At 35.6% G+C, this 17,662-nt stretch overlaps 1 protein-coding gene across 2 annotated transcripts in view; it reads right to left on the bottom strand.

Moving 5' to 3' along the window:
• Positions 1–17,662, bottom strand: part of AFF3 (ALF transcription elongation factor 3) — a 520,060-nt gene that overhangs the window by 155,216 nt on the left and 347,182 nt on the right. For both annotated transcript variants that reach the window (XM_078056810.1, XM_078056811.1), the window contains exon 10: positions 15,039–15,090. In XM_078056810.1, coding sequence (XP_077912936.1) covers positions 15,039–15,090 — 52 coding nt within the window. The remainder of the gene's footprint in view (positions 1–15,038; positions 15,091–17,662) is intronic.

Below are 17,662 nucleotides of genomic sequence, written 5' to 3'. Positions count from 1 at the left end.
ATACAGAAAATGCACAGCAAATGTATCCCAACCATCCTTCGTGTTATTCCACATTCATTCATTGATTCATACCAACAATTTCTTATTGCATAGGTATTATGTCTAAATAGCTGGGCAAAGCTTCAGCACAAGAGCATGAAGAAGCTTTATAAAAGAAAACATTTGGAGGAAGCATAATCACTCTGTTAATGCCAGGCAGTATTTATTGATTACCCCCTGCAATCAATAAATATGGTCATGTTTATTGATTTACCACACTCTCCCACGGCCCAAGTGACTCCTCAGAAAAATTGGAATTTTTGCTTCTACTTTTTAGCTGTTGCGAATAATGGAATATTATTGTCATAAAAAGGAAGGAAATTCCTTTTTAAAAAGGAAAGAATTTCTGACACATGCTACAACATGGATGAACCTTTGAAGACATTATGCTAAGTGAAATAAACCAGATACAAAAGGAAAAATACTATATGATTCCACCTATACGAGGTCCCTGGTGTAGTCAAATTCATAGAGACAGAAAGTAGACTGGTGGTTGCCAGTGGGGAGGTGGGAGTTATTGGCTATGGCAATTCATTAATTCAGCGTATTAGCAGAGTTTCCATTTGCGGAGATCAAAGGAGTTCTGTGAATGGATGGGAGTGATGATTGTACAACGATGTGACTATGCTTAATGCTACTAACCTGTACACTTAAAAATGGTTAAGATGGTAGATTTTATGTTACATGTATTTATCACAATTAAAATTTTAAAAAGACATTAAATTACAAAAAAAATATTGAGAAACCCTGACCTAGATAACACTCTGAGAAGTGTGTTTGGATGGAGCCTGGACATAAAGGAAAGAGAAAGCATGAGTCTCTGGGGAACCAAATGGGTCAGGGAATATACTCTCTAGTTTTTTGAAGAATTCTCTTTTGTGACCTCTGGGACCATGGGCCTTCCAGTCTGGCATAAGAACACAAAAGAGAAGGTTTGCAATCTTGTTCTGTGATAGCATAATTTCCAGCCTACATTCTTGGGTTCATATTGTATTTTAATTTGAGAGTACAACCAATACAATAGCAATGTCTAGTTTCCCCCTCAGGTGAAATTGATATACTCATCTCTTCTCTTTCAACAAGGCTGTCCAGCCTTGGACTCATTGGTATCTGAGTGTTGGGTCAAGGTCTTCCTTCCTTATTGCATAAACCATACCTCTCAAAGGCCTTCAATCTAAATTTGTTCATCTACATAATGAGGGGGTCCAAGGAGCCCTAAAGGCCCTTCCTATTATATTTTTTATTCTTGGTGTCTGAGAGTTAAAGAAACAGAATCTGGCCAATTTTTTCTAGGCAAAGGTTGTACACCAGGTTTCTCATTTTCTTAGCAGACAGAATCCTGGCAAATTACTTAAACAGATATGGAAAGGAAGTCTCTGGGGACAGACACCTCATAGACTAAAAGAACAGCCATTATTTAGATACGGATTGCTGTGGCCAAAATAAATATCAGGAAGGTTTCAAAGTTCTCTGAAAACACACACACACACACACACACATACGCACACACACACGCACGAACTATAAAACCATCTTTTGGTAACAGTTCTCAAATCAACTTTGATCTCTCAACTTCCAGAACCTATTATATGATCAGTTTGTATAACCTTATTATTAAATGCACATGTATAAATGACAGATTTCTTTGTGTTTGGCATACATTTGTTTCTCTGCATTTTTTCCTTCATATTTAACATTTTCTAAGACAGCTCTACAAGGGGCATAAGAAATTTTTAATGAATATGGTCATGGACTGTTTATGTCCCTCCAAAATTCATATGCTGAAATTCTAACTCCCAAGTGATGGTATTAGGAGGGTGTTGGGGAGGTAATTAGAATCAATGACCTTATATGAAGGAATATAATAAAGCTTGCTTCCTCTCTCTTCTCAGCAAGAAGATGGCCATCTGCAAACCAGGAAGTGGGCCCTCACCAGATGCTGGATCTGCCAGCACCTTGATCTTAGATTTCCCGGCCTCCAAAACTGCAAGAAGTAAATTTCTATTGTTTACAACCACCCAGTCTATGGTAGTTTGTTTTAACAACCTGAACTGACAAAAACAAATATTTTTCATTGATGTGGACTTTCATCTTTATAAATGACTCACAGAGTTGGACATTATATACCTGGAAAGGATCTTTGGGCATCATCTAGACCCTCTCTGTTCTACCAATCAAGGATAGCGACATCTTCTAAGACATTTAAAAACAGAAGTCAGTGGTAAATTCTTTAGCCTCCTCCAGGCCATGCATTCTTCACAGGGGAGATGTAAAGCCATGCGCTCCTTGCCTATGCTCCTATTGTCTGAAGGCTTGGAGGAGAGCTCATTCCAGTTAACATCTCTGGACTAGACTGACCACTAGCCTTTCTTCTTCACTGTCTCAGCTCCACTAGAAGACCTTTTGAAACTTTTGTTTTTATCACCCTTCACCCCTTCTCAGTTTACTTTTTTTTTTTTTTAAAGGAAAGATTAAAATTCTAACTGAGCTCTGATCATTACCAACTGCTAAGACAGGGTTGTTTTCTATCTTTTATAAGTCATGAATCCTGTTAGGATTACAGTAATAACTGTTTATTGGGTGCCTACCAGGTAACTGGCACTTTCTATACATTAATTTCAATTACTGTATAAACTTTGGAGAAAGAACATTGTGTGAGTCATTCTAATTCAGTCTGAGCTTATCATAATTTCCAAGTCTTTTACTGTACCATATGCACACCTGATGGACCCTTCTTTTTCTGTCTCCTTTGTTTATTTATTTTTTTCTCCTAGGAGGTGAATACTTTGTGTTTGATCCCACTTCTTTCCTTTATGAAGGGGATTTCAAATCTTCATGAAGTTTTTAACATTATAGGTGCTTTGTTCAACAAAGGGTCATCTACAGATACAGAAGGGTCCTGCCTCGGGATTCTTCCACAAGAGTATGCTATTGACCTCTCATTTGAGAGTGGATTTGTTAGTGATTGGCAAGTCTGAATTAAGCAAGCACAGTGACCCTATCAAACTGTGGCCTCCATAGTATTTTGGGACTCTCCACTTGCTCATTATTCCTAGAACTTTTCTAGTACAGATGACAATCTGGCAGGATCTCAATCTACTCTTCCTCTGCAGGCACCACCTTAATTGCTTGCTCTTCCTGGCCTGATTATTGTCTCCAAAGAAACTTGAGAAGAGCTCAAAGACAGCAGTAGAGTGGGAAAGAGAGGTTAAAAGCTTGGCTTGCAGGTTCCAAATCTTGGGTTTAAATCCTGGCTTTGCCACTTCAAACTATATAGAGCAGAAACCTTAATTCTCCTCTTTTTGCCTGTAAAATAGGGTGTTATTGGATTTTTGCTAAAAATTAGAGGTGATAAAACATGTAAACTGTTAAGACTAGTACTTGGTCAAGGTAAAAGCTCAAAACAGGTCAATTATTATTATCACCAGATAGAAAGGCTGCTACATAAATTTATCTTTTCTGTAAATTAATTTTGTTATTTGTTTAATTGAGGCAAAATTTATAGATAGTGAAGTGCACAGAACTTAAGTGTAAAATTCAATGGGGTTTTGATAAATGTATATCCTTCTCACACAGCACAAATTAAGATATAGAACCCTTCCATCACTTTAGAAATTTCATCATGACCCCTTCCAGTCAATCCCCAGCTCTTCATAGCAACCACCAGCAATGAATGAGAGTTCTTTTGCTCCATATCCTCACCAGCATTTGGTGTTGTCAGTGTTCTGGGTTTGGGCCATTCTAATGGCCATTCTGATAGTGGTATCTCATTGTTTTCATTTGCATTTCCCTGATGATATATGGAGTAAGAGCATCTATTCATGTTAAAGTCTTTGGCCCATTTTTAAATTGGGTTGTTTTCTTATTGTTGAGTTTTAAGAATTCTTTGTGTATTTTGGATACCAGTCCTTTATCAGATATGTCTTTCACAAGTATTTTCTCCCAGTCTTACTCCCTTGACATTAACTCGTCTTCATATTCTCATCTTCTCATTCTTTTCACATTGTTTTTCATGGAGCAGATGTTTTTAATTTCAATGAAATCCAGTTTATCAATTATTTCTTTCATGAATTATTCCTTTGGTGGCGTATCTAAAAAGTCATCACCACGCCCAAGGTCATCTAGATTTTCTCCTATATTATCTTCTAGGAGTTTTATAGTTTTGTGTTTTATATATAGGTCTGTAACCCATTTTGAGTTAACTTTTGTGAGGGGCATAAGGTCTGTCTAGATTCTTTTTTTCCTATGTGGATATCCAGCTGTTCTAGCACCCTTTGTTGAAAAGGTTTTGGTCCACTCTAGTCTTTGCTCCTTTGTCAAAGATCAGTTGACTGTATTTATGTGGGTCTGTTCTGTTCTACTGATCTATTTCTGTATTCTTTTGCCAATACCACACTGTCTTGATTACTGTTGCTTTACAGTAAGTCTTGGAGTGGATAGTTTCAGTCCTCCAACTTTGCTCTTTTCCTTCAATATTGTGTTGGTTCTTCTGGGTATTTTGCCTCTCCATATAAACTTTAGGATCAGCTTGTTGATATCCACAAAACAACTTGCTGGAAGTTTGACTGTGATTGCATTGAATCTACAGATCAAGTTGGGAAGTATGTTGACTTTTGATTATAAGTATTCCATTGTGTGAATAAACCATACGTATTTGTCCACTCACCAGTTGATGGATATTGGGGTTGCTTCCGGTTTTTGACTATTATGAATAAAGCCACTACAAATATTCTTGTACAAATCTTTTAAAGGACACATTTTCCATTTTTCCTGCATGAATGCTACAAAGGGAATTGCTGAGTCATGCAATACGTATGTGTTTAATTGCTGGGTCATGCAATAAATGTGTGTATAAGAAACAGTCAAATAGTTTTCAAAAATGATTATGTCATTTTACTTTTCTACCAGCAATGCATGAGATTTCCAACTGCTCCAGATCCTTGCCACTATTTGGTATTGTCAGTCCTTTCAATTTTAGCGGGTGGGGGAAATGGCATCTCATTGTGGTTTTAATTTTTATTTCCCTGAAGAAGAATGTTATTGAAATGGCATCTTTTAAGTCATTAAAGTGAAATGCATCTCTTAAGCTGCTGGTTAGCCATTTGTGTATATTCTTTTGTCTGTTTGAGGAGGTTGCCCATTTGAAACATTCGTTTCTTTATCATTTTGTTATTGAATTGTCAGAGTTCCTTATGTATTCTGGATACAAATTATTTGTCAGATATATGTATTGCAAATATATCCTCCCAGTTTGTGTCTTGCCTTGTCGTTTTGATGAGAAGATATTTTTAATTTTGAGGAAGTCTAGTTCATCAGGATTTTCTTTTATATTGTATGTTTTTGGGACCTCTGTAAGACATCTTTGCCTATCTCAGGTTGTGAAGATATTCTCCTATGTTTTTCTCTAGAAACTTTATAGCTTTAGCCTTTATATTGAGGTCTATGATTCATATCAATTGTATGTGGTGTGAGATTCCTATTTTTTTCCCCCAGCAGTTGCTCCAACACTATTTGTTGAAAGCATTTGGCTTTTGCCAATGAACTGCTTGGTGATTCTGTGAAAAATCAATTGACCATATATGTATGGGTCTATTTCTAGACTCTATTTTGCTCCATTTATGCACTATATATAATACTTCAGTTTTATAAGTATTGAAATCAGGAACTGTAAGGCCTTCAACCTTGTTCTTCAAGACTGTTTTGGCTACTTAGGTCCTTTGCTTTTCTATAAAAATTTTAGAATCAACTCATCATTTTATATAAAAATGGCCTGCTAGCCATTTGATCAAGATAGTGTTGAATCTACAGAACAGTATGAAAAGAATTGACATATTAACATAATTAAATCTTCTAATTCATGAACATCTGTCCATTTACTTAGGTCTCAAGTTTCTCTCATCAATGTTTTATAGTTTTCAGTGTACAGGTCTTATGTCTTTTGCTAAATTTATAATGTATTTTGTCACTGTAAATGAAATTCCATTTAAAATTTCATTTTCCAATTGCTTATTGCTAAGAAATAAAAACACAACTGAGTTTTGTACGTTGACCTTGCTTAATTCATTTATTGATTCTACTAGTTGCTTATTAGATCTCTGAGGATTTTCTCTATAAACAATCATTCTTTTCAATCTTTATGTTTTTCAGTTTCTTTTCTTGCCTATAGAACCTCCAGTATAATGTTGATAGAGGTGATAAGTGCAGACATCATTGCTATGTTTCTGATCTTAGGAGGAAAGTGTTTGGTGTTTCATCATTAAATATGATGTCAGCGGTAGGTTTTTTATTGTAGGTGCCCTTTATCAGATTGATTAAGTTACCTTCTTGTCCTAGTTTCTGAGATTTTTAAAAAACCATGAATGGGTGTTAATTATGCCAAATACTTTATTTTCATCTATGTAGAAGATCATATGGTTTTTCTCCTTTATACTATTAATATGGTGGATTACATTAATTAATTTTTCTGTTAAACCAACCATGCATTCCTGTGATAAACCCCACTTAGTCACAGTTAATCATATTTTTTTCATATATCACTGGATTATACATATTAATATTTTGTTAAGGAATTTTGGAACGCTTATGAGGGATACTGGATTATTATTATTATTTTTTTAGATTTTATTTATTTGACAGAGAGAGACACAGTGAGAGAGGGAACACAAGCAGGGGGAGTGGGAGAGGGAGAAGCAGGCTTCCCGCTGAGCAGGGAACCCGATGCGGGGCTCGATCCCAGGACCCTGAGATCATGACCTGAGCTGAAGGCAGACGCTTAACAACTGAGCCACCCAGGCGCCCCTGGATTATTTTCTTTTCTTATAAGGTTTATGTCAGATTTTGGTATCAGGGTTACTGGCCTTTTACAATGAACTGGGAAGTTTTTCTTCCTCTATCTTCTGAAAGAATTCGTGTAAGACTGGTAGTTTATTTGTTGGTATTTCATTGGCATAAACATTTTTTATTTAAAATTTTTACAGAATTTACCTGTGAAACCATCTAGCCCTGGGGGAATCTTCTTTGTGGAAAAGTTTCTATTACAAATTCAACTTTTTAAAATAGTAATAAGGGCATTCAGATTTTCTAAATATTCTTGTGGCATTATGGTAAATTGCGTATTTTCAAAGAAAGTGACTTTTTCATCCAAATTGTCAAATCAACTGGCTATAAGTAGTTCATACTATCCAGTTATTATTGTTAAAATTTCTGTAGGATATGGGTTCATGCCCCTCTTTTCATTGCTGATGTTGGTAATTTGTGTTTTAACTCTTTTTTTCCTTAATTATTATCATCAGTGTTTGTTAATTTTATTAATCTTTTAAAAGAACTAAATTTTGGCTTCATTGGTTTTCTCTATTATTTGTTGACTTCTATTCCTATTTTTTATTATGTACTTCTAATTATCCTGGGTTTAATTTATTCTTTTTATAGCTTCTTAAAGTGGGAACATAAATTACTGATGTTAAACATTGTTCTTTTTTAATACAAGCATGTGAAGCTGCAAATTTCTTTTTTGCTGTGTTTATTGTTTTAGTGAATCCTATTAATTTTCATAAACTGTACTTTCATTTTCACTCAGTTAAAATTACTTTCTAATTTCCCTTGTGATTTATTCCTTAACTCAAAGACTATCTAGAAATGTTATTTAACTGTCAAATACCTAGATTATTTTTTGCCATTTATATAATGTAATCATGCTGTGATCATAGAACATACTCTGTAAGATTTTAATCCTATGAAATTCATTGATATTTCTTTTATTGCTCTCAATAAGGTCTGTCTTGGGTGAATGCTTCATGTATGCTTGATAAGATTCTGTAATTTGCACTTGTTGGGGGCAGTGTTCTATAAATGTCAATTAGGTCAAAGTGGTTAATAATGTCCAAATAGTCCATATACTTGCTAATATTTTGTTTAAGTTTTCTACTGATTACTGAAGAAAGGGATGTTAAAAATCTGTAACTATTATTAAAGATCTGTTAGTAAATACATATATAATTATGATTGTTATGTTTTCCTTATTAACTAACCTTTTTAGCATTCATTAAAGGTCTTTGTCTGAAGGTCTATTTGGCAATATTAATAGTGTCACACTGGCTTTCTTATGCTTACTGTTTATAGTCTATCTTTTCCACCGTCATCTGGCTTCAAACTATTTGTGTTTTTATATTTTATATTGTGGAAAGTCTTGGTTTATGCCAGTTTGACAGTCTTTGCCTTTTAACTGTAGTTTTTAGTCCATTTACATTTAATGCAAGTATTGATATGGCTAGGATTAGGTTTACAATTTTTCTATTTCTTTTATATCCATAACTTGTTTTTTCTTTCTGTTCTTACTTTCCTTTCATGTATTGTATTAACCTAATTTTTTTTTGGTATTTCAATTCCTCCAAGACTTAGTTTTGGCTATGCTCTTTTGGGGGGTGTTTGTTTTTCTAGTTATTATACTATGCATACTTTTCACCAAACTTAGATTTAATATTATACTAATTCACATAAAATGTAAGAACCTTGTTAGTCATGCAATTCCATTAGCCGTTTCTTATTTTTTGTGCTATTTTCGTCCTATATTTTACATCTGTATACAGTTGACCCTTGAACAAGAAGGGTTTGAACTGTGCAGGGTCACTTATATGAGATTTTTTTTCAATAAATACAGTACAGTACTATAAATATATTTTCTCTTCCTTATGATTTTTCTAAAAAATTTTTTTTCTCTAGTTTACTTTATTGTTAGAGTACAGTATATAACACATATAACATACAAAATATGTGTCAATTGACTATGTTATCTGTAAGGCTTATAGTCAACAGCAGGTATTAGTACGTAAGTTTCTGGGGAGTCAAAAGTTGTATATGGATTATTCACACATGGGGCAGGTCAGAGCCCCAACCCCTGTATTGTTCAATGGTCAAGGGTACATTACAAATCCCACCAAACAATATTTATTTTTTACATTAATCTTTTATGTTTACACATATATTTATTTTTTCCTGTATATACTTCCTTCTTATAGGGCTGAGTTTCCATCTGATATTATTGTCCTTCAGCCTGATAAATTTCCTCTATCATTTCTTGTAGCGCAGGCCTACTGGAATGAATTCTCTCTGATTTTGTGTATCCAAAAGTCTTTATTTCACCTTCTATTTTGAAAGATATTTTTGCTAGAGTTAAAATTATGGCTTGACAGTTCTTTTTTTGGGGGGGGGTTTCAGCACTTTAAAAATGTTTTTGCATTGTATTCTAGCTTCTGAAGTTTCTGATGGGAATTCTTCAGTTAGTTATATCACTGCTCCCCTGCACATGTCATTTTTTCTTTGCAACTTTCAAGAGTTTATCTTTAGTTTTTAGCAATTTTACAATAATGTTTCAAGATGTGGTTTTATGTGTATTTATCCTTAGGGTTAGATGAGCTTCTTGTATTTATAAGTCAATGTTTTTCACCCAGGTTAGGAAGCTTTCAGCTATTATTTTTTCAAAAATTTTTTTCTGATCTCTTTTCTCTGCCCTCTCCTTCTGGACTCCAATTACATGTATTTTAGACTACCTGATATTGTCCCATAATGCACTGAGGCTCTGTTCATTGTTTTTAAATCTTTATTCCCACTGTTCTTCATACTGGATAATTCTTATTGGCTATCTAGTGAAATTTTCATTTCAAATATTTTTCTTTTTAGTTCCAGAATTGTCATTTGGTCCTTCTTTATAGTTTCCATTTTCCTGCTAAGATTTCACTTCTTTCAGTCATTATGATGATGTTTTTTCCCCTTTACATCCTTGAACATATTATAAGCTTGAAAGTTCTTGTCTGAAAATTCCAACATCTAGATCACCTCAAGGTCTATTATAGTGACTACTTTTTCTCTTGATTATGGGCCACATTTTCCTATTCCTCACATATCCTTTAACTTTTGATTAGATAATGAATGTTGTCAATGATACATTATAGAGACTCTAGAGTCTGTTTTCTTCCTTTAAACAATGTTGACTTTTTTTGTTTTATCAGACAAATTATTAGCTGATCACCTGAAACTTGTGGGTACTTAGTGTTATACTTTGTAATGATCCATTTTGGTTTTGTCTTTAGTTTTTAGGATGACTCCTTTATTCTTAAGGCATACCCTCTCTGAGTTTTAAGAAAACAAACAAACAAAAAACCAAAACCCCAAAAAACAAAAAAACAAAATTCAAGGTGTTTACCAAGCTCCTATAATTGGATGGGATTCAAATTCCAAACTGTACAGGCAGTAGTTGTAGACATTAGGCAGCAGTTGAAATCTCTGCTCAGCTTTTCAGCTTTCCAGCTATTGTTTTCCACTGGGCTCACTGGCATCTCGCCCACACATATGCAGTTTAGGGGTCATCCAAGGATTGAGAGAAATTATATAAAGAAGTGGAACTCCATTCTGTGTGGTTCCTTGCTTTCTGGATTTTCCTCTCTTAAAGCCCATCTACCCTGGCAGCCCTGAACTCCACTTTCTGACACTTCAAGCAAATATGACTGTGGCTGGCTTTCTCCTTGAATTCTAGTTCCTCTTGTGGATTGAAAGTGCCCTCAGGGGAGAACCTGTATAAATGTAGATCTCAACCAGTCTATTTCCTTCTTTGAAGGAACAAATTCCCAACATTATCTGCCTTCTTTTAGTCAACCTCTAATGCCTTCAAATAGTTTTTTAAAGGAATATTTTGTTCAGAGTTTATAATAGTTATCGAAGGAGAGTTAATCTAATATAAGCTCTTCTATTATTGACATAACTGGAACTCTCTCACAAAAGTTTTAATTTATGGGTTTGTGTGTAAATGTTAAGAATAAATTATACCTCTCATCTTTATGAATACTCATAGGGTCATTAAATATTATATCTTGAGGGGATCATCAGGTATTATCCAGACAACTCTGTCCTATCAGGCAATGACTATCTAAAATTTGTCATGATTAATCTCCTGTTTTTATTTATTCATATATTAGTTTCAGGTGTACAACATAATGATTTGACATACAGCTGACCCTTGAACAATGCAGTCAGTGCCCCAACCCCCATACAGTTGAAAATCCATGTACAACTTTTGACTCCCCCAAACTTAACTACTAATAGTCTATTGTGACTGGAAGCCTTACTGATAACATAAATAAGTCAATTAACAGATATTTTGTATGTTATATGTATTATATACTGTATTCGTACAATAAAGCTAGAAAAAAGAAAAGGTTATTAGGAAAATCATAAGGAAGAAAAAGTACATTTACAGTACTGTACCGTATTTTATGAAAAAAAAAAAACCCACATATAAGCAGATCCATGCATTATAAATCTGTGTTGTTTAGGGGCCAACTGTATGTATATATTGTGAAATGATCACCATAATGTCTAGTTAACATCCATGCCCACACATAGTTACAATTTTTTTTCTTGTTTTGAGACCTTTTAAGATCTATTCTCTTAGCAACTTTCAAATATACAATAGAGTATCAACTATAGTCACCTATACTATAGTCAATTATAGTCAACTATATAGTCAATTGTTCATTACCTCCCCAGGACTTATTTATTTTACAACTGGAAGCTTGTACCTTTTGACCACCTTCCCCCATTTTGCCCATTCCTCACCCACACCCCACACCCCTGCATCTGGAAACCACCAATGTTTCTTTTTTTTTTTAAGATTCCACATATATGTGAGATCATATGGCATTTGTCTTTCTCTGTCTGACTTATTTCACTTAGCATAATGCCCTCAAGGTCCATCCCTGTTGTTAAAAATGGAGGATTTCCCTCTTTTTTTTATGGTCAAATAATATTCCTGTGTGTGTGTGTGTGTGTGTGTGTGTGTGTGTGTGTGTTTGTGTCTGCACATGTGCATGCATCACATTTTCTTTATCAATTCACCCATTAGTGATCACTGAGTTTATTTCCATGTCTTGGCCATTTTAAATAATGCTAATGTCTTGCTTTCAAAAGAGGCCAGGGAGGAAAATTGTTTCTTCAGGAAATGAGTTCCCTGTCTGGAGACTCCCTATTATATACTATAATTTAAACCCATATAATGGCTTTAAATGACTCACAGGGTCATTGAATTATACAGACAGATGGATGTATAGGCATTACTGAAGCTGAGTTTCCCACTAAACCACGAATGTGAAAGAGGTATCTTTCCTCATGTTTTTTGTGTACATTATCTACACTTTTCTTTGCTCTGCTTCTTCACCCCTTCAGCTCCCAATGGAGCTCATCACTTTTGGTCTGTTTTACTTAGGTTCTTTCACCTTGTTTCATCTTCTGGCATCTATTCTATACACTCTCTGTTCTCCCAACTTGGCTTCTGAATCATTCTGGTTGCTCTGAACCTTAATATCATGAGTTGAATCTTTTCACCTCAAAATTCATATGTTGAAGTTCTAGCCTCCAGTACCTCAGAATGTGCACAGGGTCTTTTATAGGGGTAATAAGGTAAAAATGAAGCCATTAGGGTAGGCCCTAATCCAATATAACTGGCATTTTTATAAAAAGGGGAAATTTGGACACAGACACACCCAGAGGGAAGATTATGTGAAGAAACACGGGGAGAATATGGCCATCTGTAAAACAGAGAACAAGGCGTGGAACAACAGATCCTTCCTTCACAGAAGAAACCAACCCTACTGACTGATCTTAGACTTCTAGCCTGCAGAACTGTGAGACAGTAAGTTTCTGTTGTTTAAAGAACCCAGTCTGTGGTACTTTGTTATGGCAGCCCTAGCAAACTATTATACTTACCACTTAACAAATAATATGATCAGTTTTTCTACTTGATTCTGACTCAAGTCTTTGCTTTGACTCCTAAGTTCTACTCACCCCTCAGTTTGGAAAATGGGTAGAGAAGCAAAATATTTGATTTGTGTCCTAATTTTTTCACTTAAGTTGAATGACTTTTCTGATCCTTAGATTCCTTGTATATAAAATAAGGATATTGTCCCTACCCTACTTGTCTACCTAAATAAAGCTTGAAGAGATACTGTGAAGAGCATATAAAATGCTACACAAATCTCAGGCATCCTGAGTCCTTGCTCTTTGTTCATAATATGCTCTTTCTCTTGCCTAATTACAATAGAACCACCGTTAGAGGGCTCAATTTCAGAATCTCCACTTTTTAAAAAATATTTATCTATTTATTTGACAGAGAGAGAGAGAGAGAGAGCAGGGGGGAGAGGGGCAGAGGGAGAGGGAGAGAGAGTTCCAAGCTGACTCTGTGCTGAGCGTGGAGCACGACCCCAAGATCATGACCCAAGCCAAAACCAAGATTCGGATGCTTAACTGACTGTGCCACCCAGGTGGCCCCAGAATTCTCCACTTTTAAAAGAGAAATCCTTTCAATCTAAGACTTTATCTCACTATTTCTAGTTCAAGAGGCAGGATGTGAGGCAGATGATGAATGTGGGATGATGCTTCAAGCTTTTAACATTCTGACATCTCCAGAGGGTTTAAAAGTAATTCCTCAAACAGTATATTTATTTTTATAAGAGACTAACATATGGAAACCAATTCTTTTAGAGAAAAGGCTTTTTAGAAATGCTTAAGAGAAGAAGAACTAATGGCACATTAAACTGCATTAACAAAATTGGGATGTGTATTGAATGCAATTTTAAAATTTGTAAAATTAAATGTGGAATGTTAGCAGTTTTTCAACATAGTTTATATGTTCTGTCTGTTTTTAAAATGATTTTGTTAATGAGAATTTGAAAAATTGTTGTTTCTACAATAATTAGCACCTTTATAAAATTATTTATAAAAATATAATTTATTCCCAAAGAGCTTACATTCTAGTTGCATTGATTCTTATCCAGTTGCAAATGTAACTCAAAAGAACCAAATTTTTAAATGATTCTACCCTTTTCACTTCTCCAGAATGCCTCCAGATGGCATTAAAACCCTTTTCCCATTATATTTTGCAGCACAAAAATCTAAAAATTAGTGCTATTTTAACCACTTAAGACTAGTCACATTCATTATATCACCAGAAATCATGACAGTAGGACTATTTAGAACTCTTAGGGCAATATCTTAAGAAAGACAAACATATAATTATATCCTTTATGAAATACATAGTCCTCCTATGGAAGCCAAAGGATCTTTCTAGACTGAGAAACAGATCTTGGACAAAGTAAGACATTCAATAATATCATATCACAAAGTGTGATTTCTAATGAATAGCATTTTAGATGCTGAGTAATATGAGCACTGGCCTACACATAGATAAATTCACAAAGCTGTCTTATAATAAGAAAATATATCTCACCCCTCAGAGTGATAAAAATAAAGATTCTTAAGGAACCAACCTGATACTGATTCCTGTGAAGTGAAAGTAATTTGTTAACTTGTGAATTATTTAATTTAAACTTTGGTGGAAAAATTTGGTAACAAATTAATCATTAAAAACCCATTTGGATTCTTTGAGTAGTGAGAAGAAAAAGACAAAATATGGAGTGAGGAACACATGCTTCCTAAGTGCTTTTTCTTATGTTTTTAAAACTGCATTTGTTAATTCAAAAAAGTAACAAATTCTTGGGATTCCAGAGATATTTATAATCGTATTTTTCACATAATTCCGAGGTGAGGTTGTAGATGGCAGACTTTTAAAAATGACATTGGTATCGCACAGGTATGCAGGACAGAATATCTCTCAGTATGTGTGAAAAGTCCTATAATTATTTATGGCAGTGCCGAAAGCCTCCAACAAAATTCTAAAGGGTTTGCCTCCTTTCTCCCTGACAATACACACCCTGAAATATTATTACATTTCTATTTTATAAGAAGGTGTATTTGCATTTTTAAGATTACTCTTACTGTGATAAAGCATAAGAAAGACCTCAAATTGCATCTGCACCCAAAAGCATTTAAAAAGACATCATCATGAGAAAGAGAACCACAGGTTTCCTTCCATTATTATGATTACCCTTACAAGATACTTGCACTGTTTCATATTACAGGCATATTATCTGGAAAGAAACAGGAAAGCGACTTACGAGGTATTCGATGTGCCATTGTCTGGACTCTCTGGCTCAGCATCACCTTTCTCTTAAAAACGAAGCGGAAAAAAAAAAAACCAACATGTGAGCGTTATGGTCTTTAAGATTTAAGAGAGATTAAATATATTTCCATGCTCCTATTAAAAATCTTTCAAAATGTGCAGCAGGAGGCTTTTAAAACATCTTTTTATTGTCTGAGAACCGGATTTGCAAGTAATTTCTTCTCTGTGTTACAACTGCCCAGGCACGGATCTGTGAGTAGGTACTAAGGAGCTGTTTGCAAACAACCAGAGGTTCAGAGTGGAGACCTTGCCAAAAGATGAGTATCTTGCAGATGGAACCTGTTTCCTTCCATTTCGTTTTACAGAAAATTTAAGGAAGTAAACTCCGTTAGCATTCTACAGGCAAGGCATTTTGAACTTTGCTCCCTTCTGCTAACACAAGCCAACCCGGGACAGGCTGCATAAGAACTTGGAGGAGAGAGTTTTACAGAACACTAAGGTTGCACCGCAGCTTACAAGATCCCCCAAATTTCTACCCTACTGAGAGCCCTGGCAGCACCTTTTGGGAACCCTGCTTTAATGCAGAAAAAGATGTAAACCAGAAATCCTTCCAGACCATCTGAAAGTCTAGCTACAGAAATGTCTCTGCGGTCTGCGGTCATTGAAGACTTAATGGGTTTTAATTGAGGGAGCCTGGAACTAGTTCCCTTTTTATAGTTTTTAAAGGGCAAATTCTAACAATACACATAATGTAATTCTTAGAACCCTGACCACTGAGGGTTTGAGCCATGCATCCTCATTTTGTAAGGTGCTTCTTTTTATTTCCTTGAGGCTAGGGGATGGAAGGAGAAGGGTCAAGAGAGCAAGTGTGAGTCCGCTATGGTTATGATGGTTGTGTGGTGCTAAGAGTTGAGTAAACCCTAGAGAAGGTTGTGGGTTGTAAGAAATGGGCCTGATGGTAGCAACTTGCTTTGCTTTGTTCTTTCAAGTCAGGCCTGAGCATCTCGTAGAACCTCAGGCCTATGGCACTGTATGAGCCCCCTCTGACATTAGCTTTGTGGTCCCCTAGTCTCAGGAATGATCCCCTAAATTATGTGATGAACCCATCCCAAAGATATCATCCAAACTGAACTCCAGAGGAAACTTTACAATTTCTCCTCTTTTTCTTTTAGGAAATTAAGCAGTTGTGAGGAAAAGAAGGCACAGCTACTTATGTAGTTCACACATCTATCTCAGATATAACTCAGTGTTAATATGTCTACACAGTGCCAGAAAAACCACAGGGGATAGTCACGTTGTTAAAAAGCCACAAAATTGATTTAAGAGCCTTGATCACAAACACTGATGAGATGAAGCCCCAGTACAGATGAAACTATACTGAAATAAAAGTAGAGGCAGCAAATCCACAAACTTGCTTTAAAGCTCATACTTTTATGCTCTATTTTTGTCTTCCAGGCCAGTCCGTGGTACACTTATGTAGGAGACAATGTAAGGCCTCATCAGCTGGCTTTAGTGCTGGAAAATAACCTAATTTAGTACTTTCCAGAATCATTTTTGCGCTAAGTAACCACAATTGCTGCCAGAATCCCCAAATAAGAGCTGTAACACCTGCATTATGTAAGACAAACCTAAATGGAGGTTTAATTTCTCAACCATATTGATATTTTTTTCCCTTGAATTTGGAACAATTGGTTACTTTCCCAAGTCTATAGCCACCGGTAATAACCCCACATACAACCATAATCAAGAATGTAAAACAGCAAGTTCCGTAGCAGTAGGCAATGATAAACAGTTCTAAACAACTTCTGTCAAAGACACAGGAAATCAATAATATAAACAGAGACAATTATTTGGATGTCTGAATAAGTATGTTTTACCTTGACCAACAATGCTGCCAAGTAACCTGTAGGATGAGGGCACAGGCCTTACTGCACATGGGCTCTGGGGGCTGTAGGAACTGTGGGCTGGATCAGCGCAGGGAAAAAGCTACAGCTGATTACCTCTGCTCTTAGCAGCACTTATGTTGTGGCAACAGGGAAAACAGAATAGGAGGGGCACAATGGGGCCAAACAGGGCATTTACAGACGGCCTGAGAGTGAGTCTTCTCAGCAACTTCACTGCTGATAATGAATTAACCTTTCTGGGGAAAAGTAAGCTCAGAACGGAGACAGGGATTAAAGCTGTGCCTGTCATTCAGAAAGAATAAAACACAAAATTCTCCCCAACATCTTGAAATTTTAGGTGATGCAATTTCTGAAGTTCACTTGAAATGTTCAAGTGCATCAGCCATTAAGAACCATAGTCTCTTTATCAGGACCCAAGGGGAAATAATAAATGTATACTAGAAAATTCCCAACAAAAAAATTCTTAGTTGGGTGCTCAGGAGATGTTTTCCTGCAGCCAACAAAGAAGACTGTGTTGGGTCACCCTGGTTTTTTCAGCTGTTTTCATGATAGATACCACACTGGTCTCTTTGGAGGAAACCTGCATTGATCATTAAGAAACTGGACATAAAAGAATGGCTCAGGAGCAGTGTGGTCATTTTGCATGTGGAAATATAATTACAGAGAGGAAGAGGGCAAAAAAATGAGCCACAGGATATATATACATCTCCACACA

The sequence above is a fragment of the Halichoerus grypus genome, chromosome 10, assembly GCF_964656455.1.
Source record: "Halichoerus grypus chromosome 10, mHalGry1.hap1.1, whole genome shotgun sequence".
Classification (NCBI taxonomy): domain Eukaryota; kingdom Metazoa; phylum Chordata; class Mammalia; order Carnivora; family Phocidae; genus Halichoerus; species Halichoerus grypus.
Note: the sequence above shows the minus strand (reverse complement) of the source record. Positions and strands in the feature narration are given on the sequence as shown.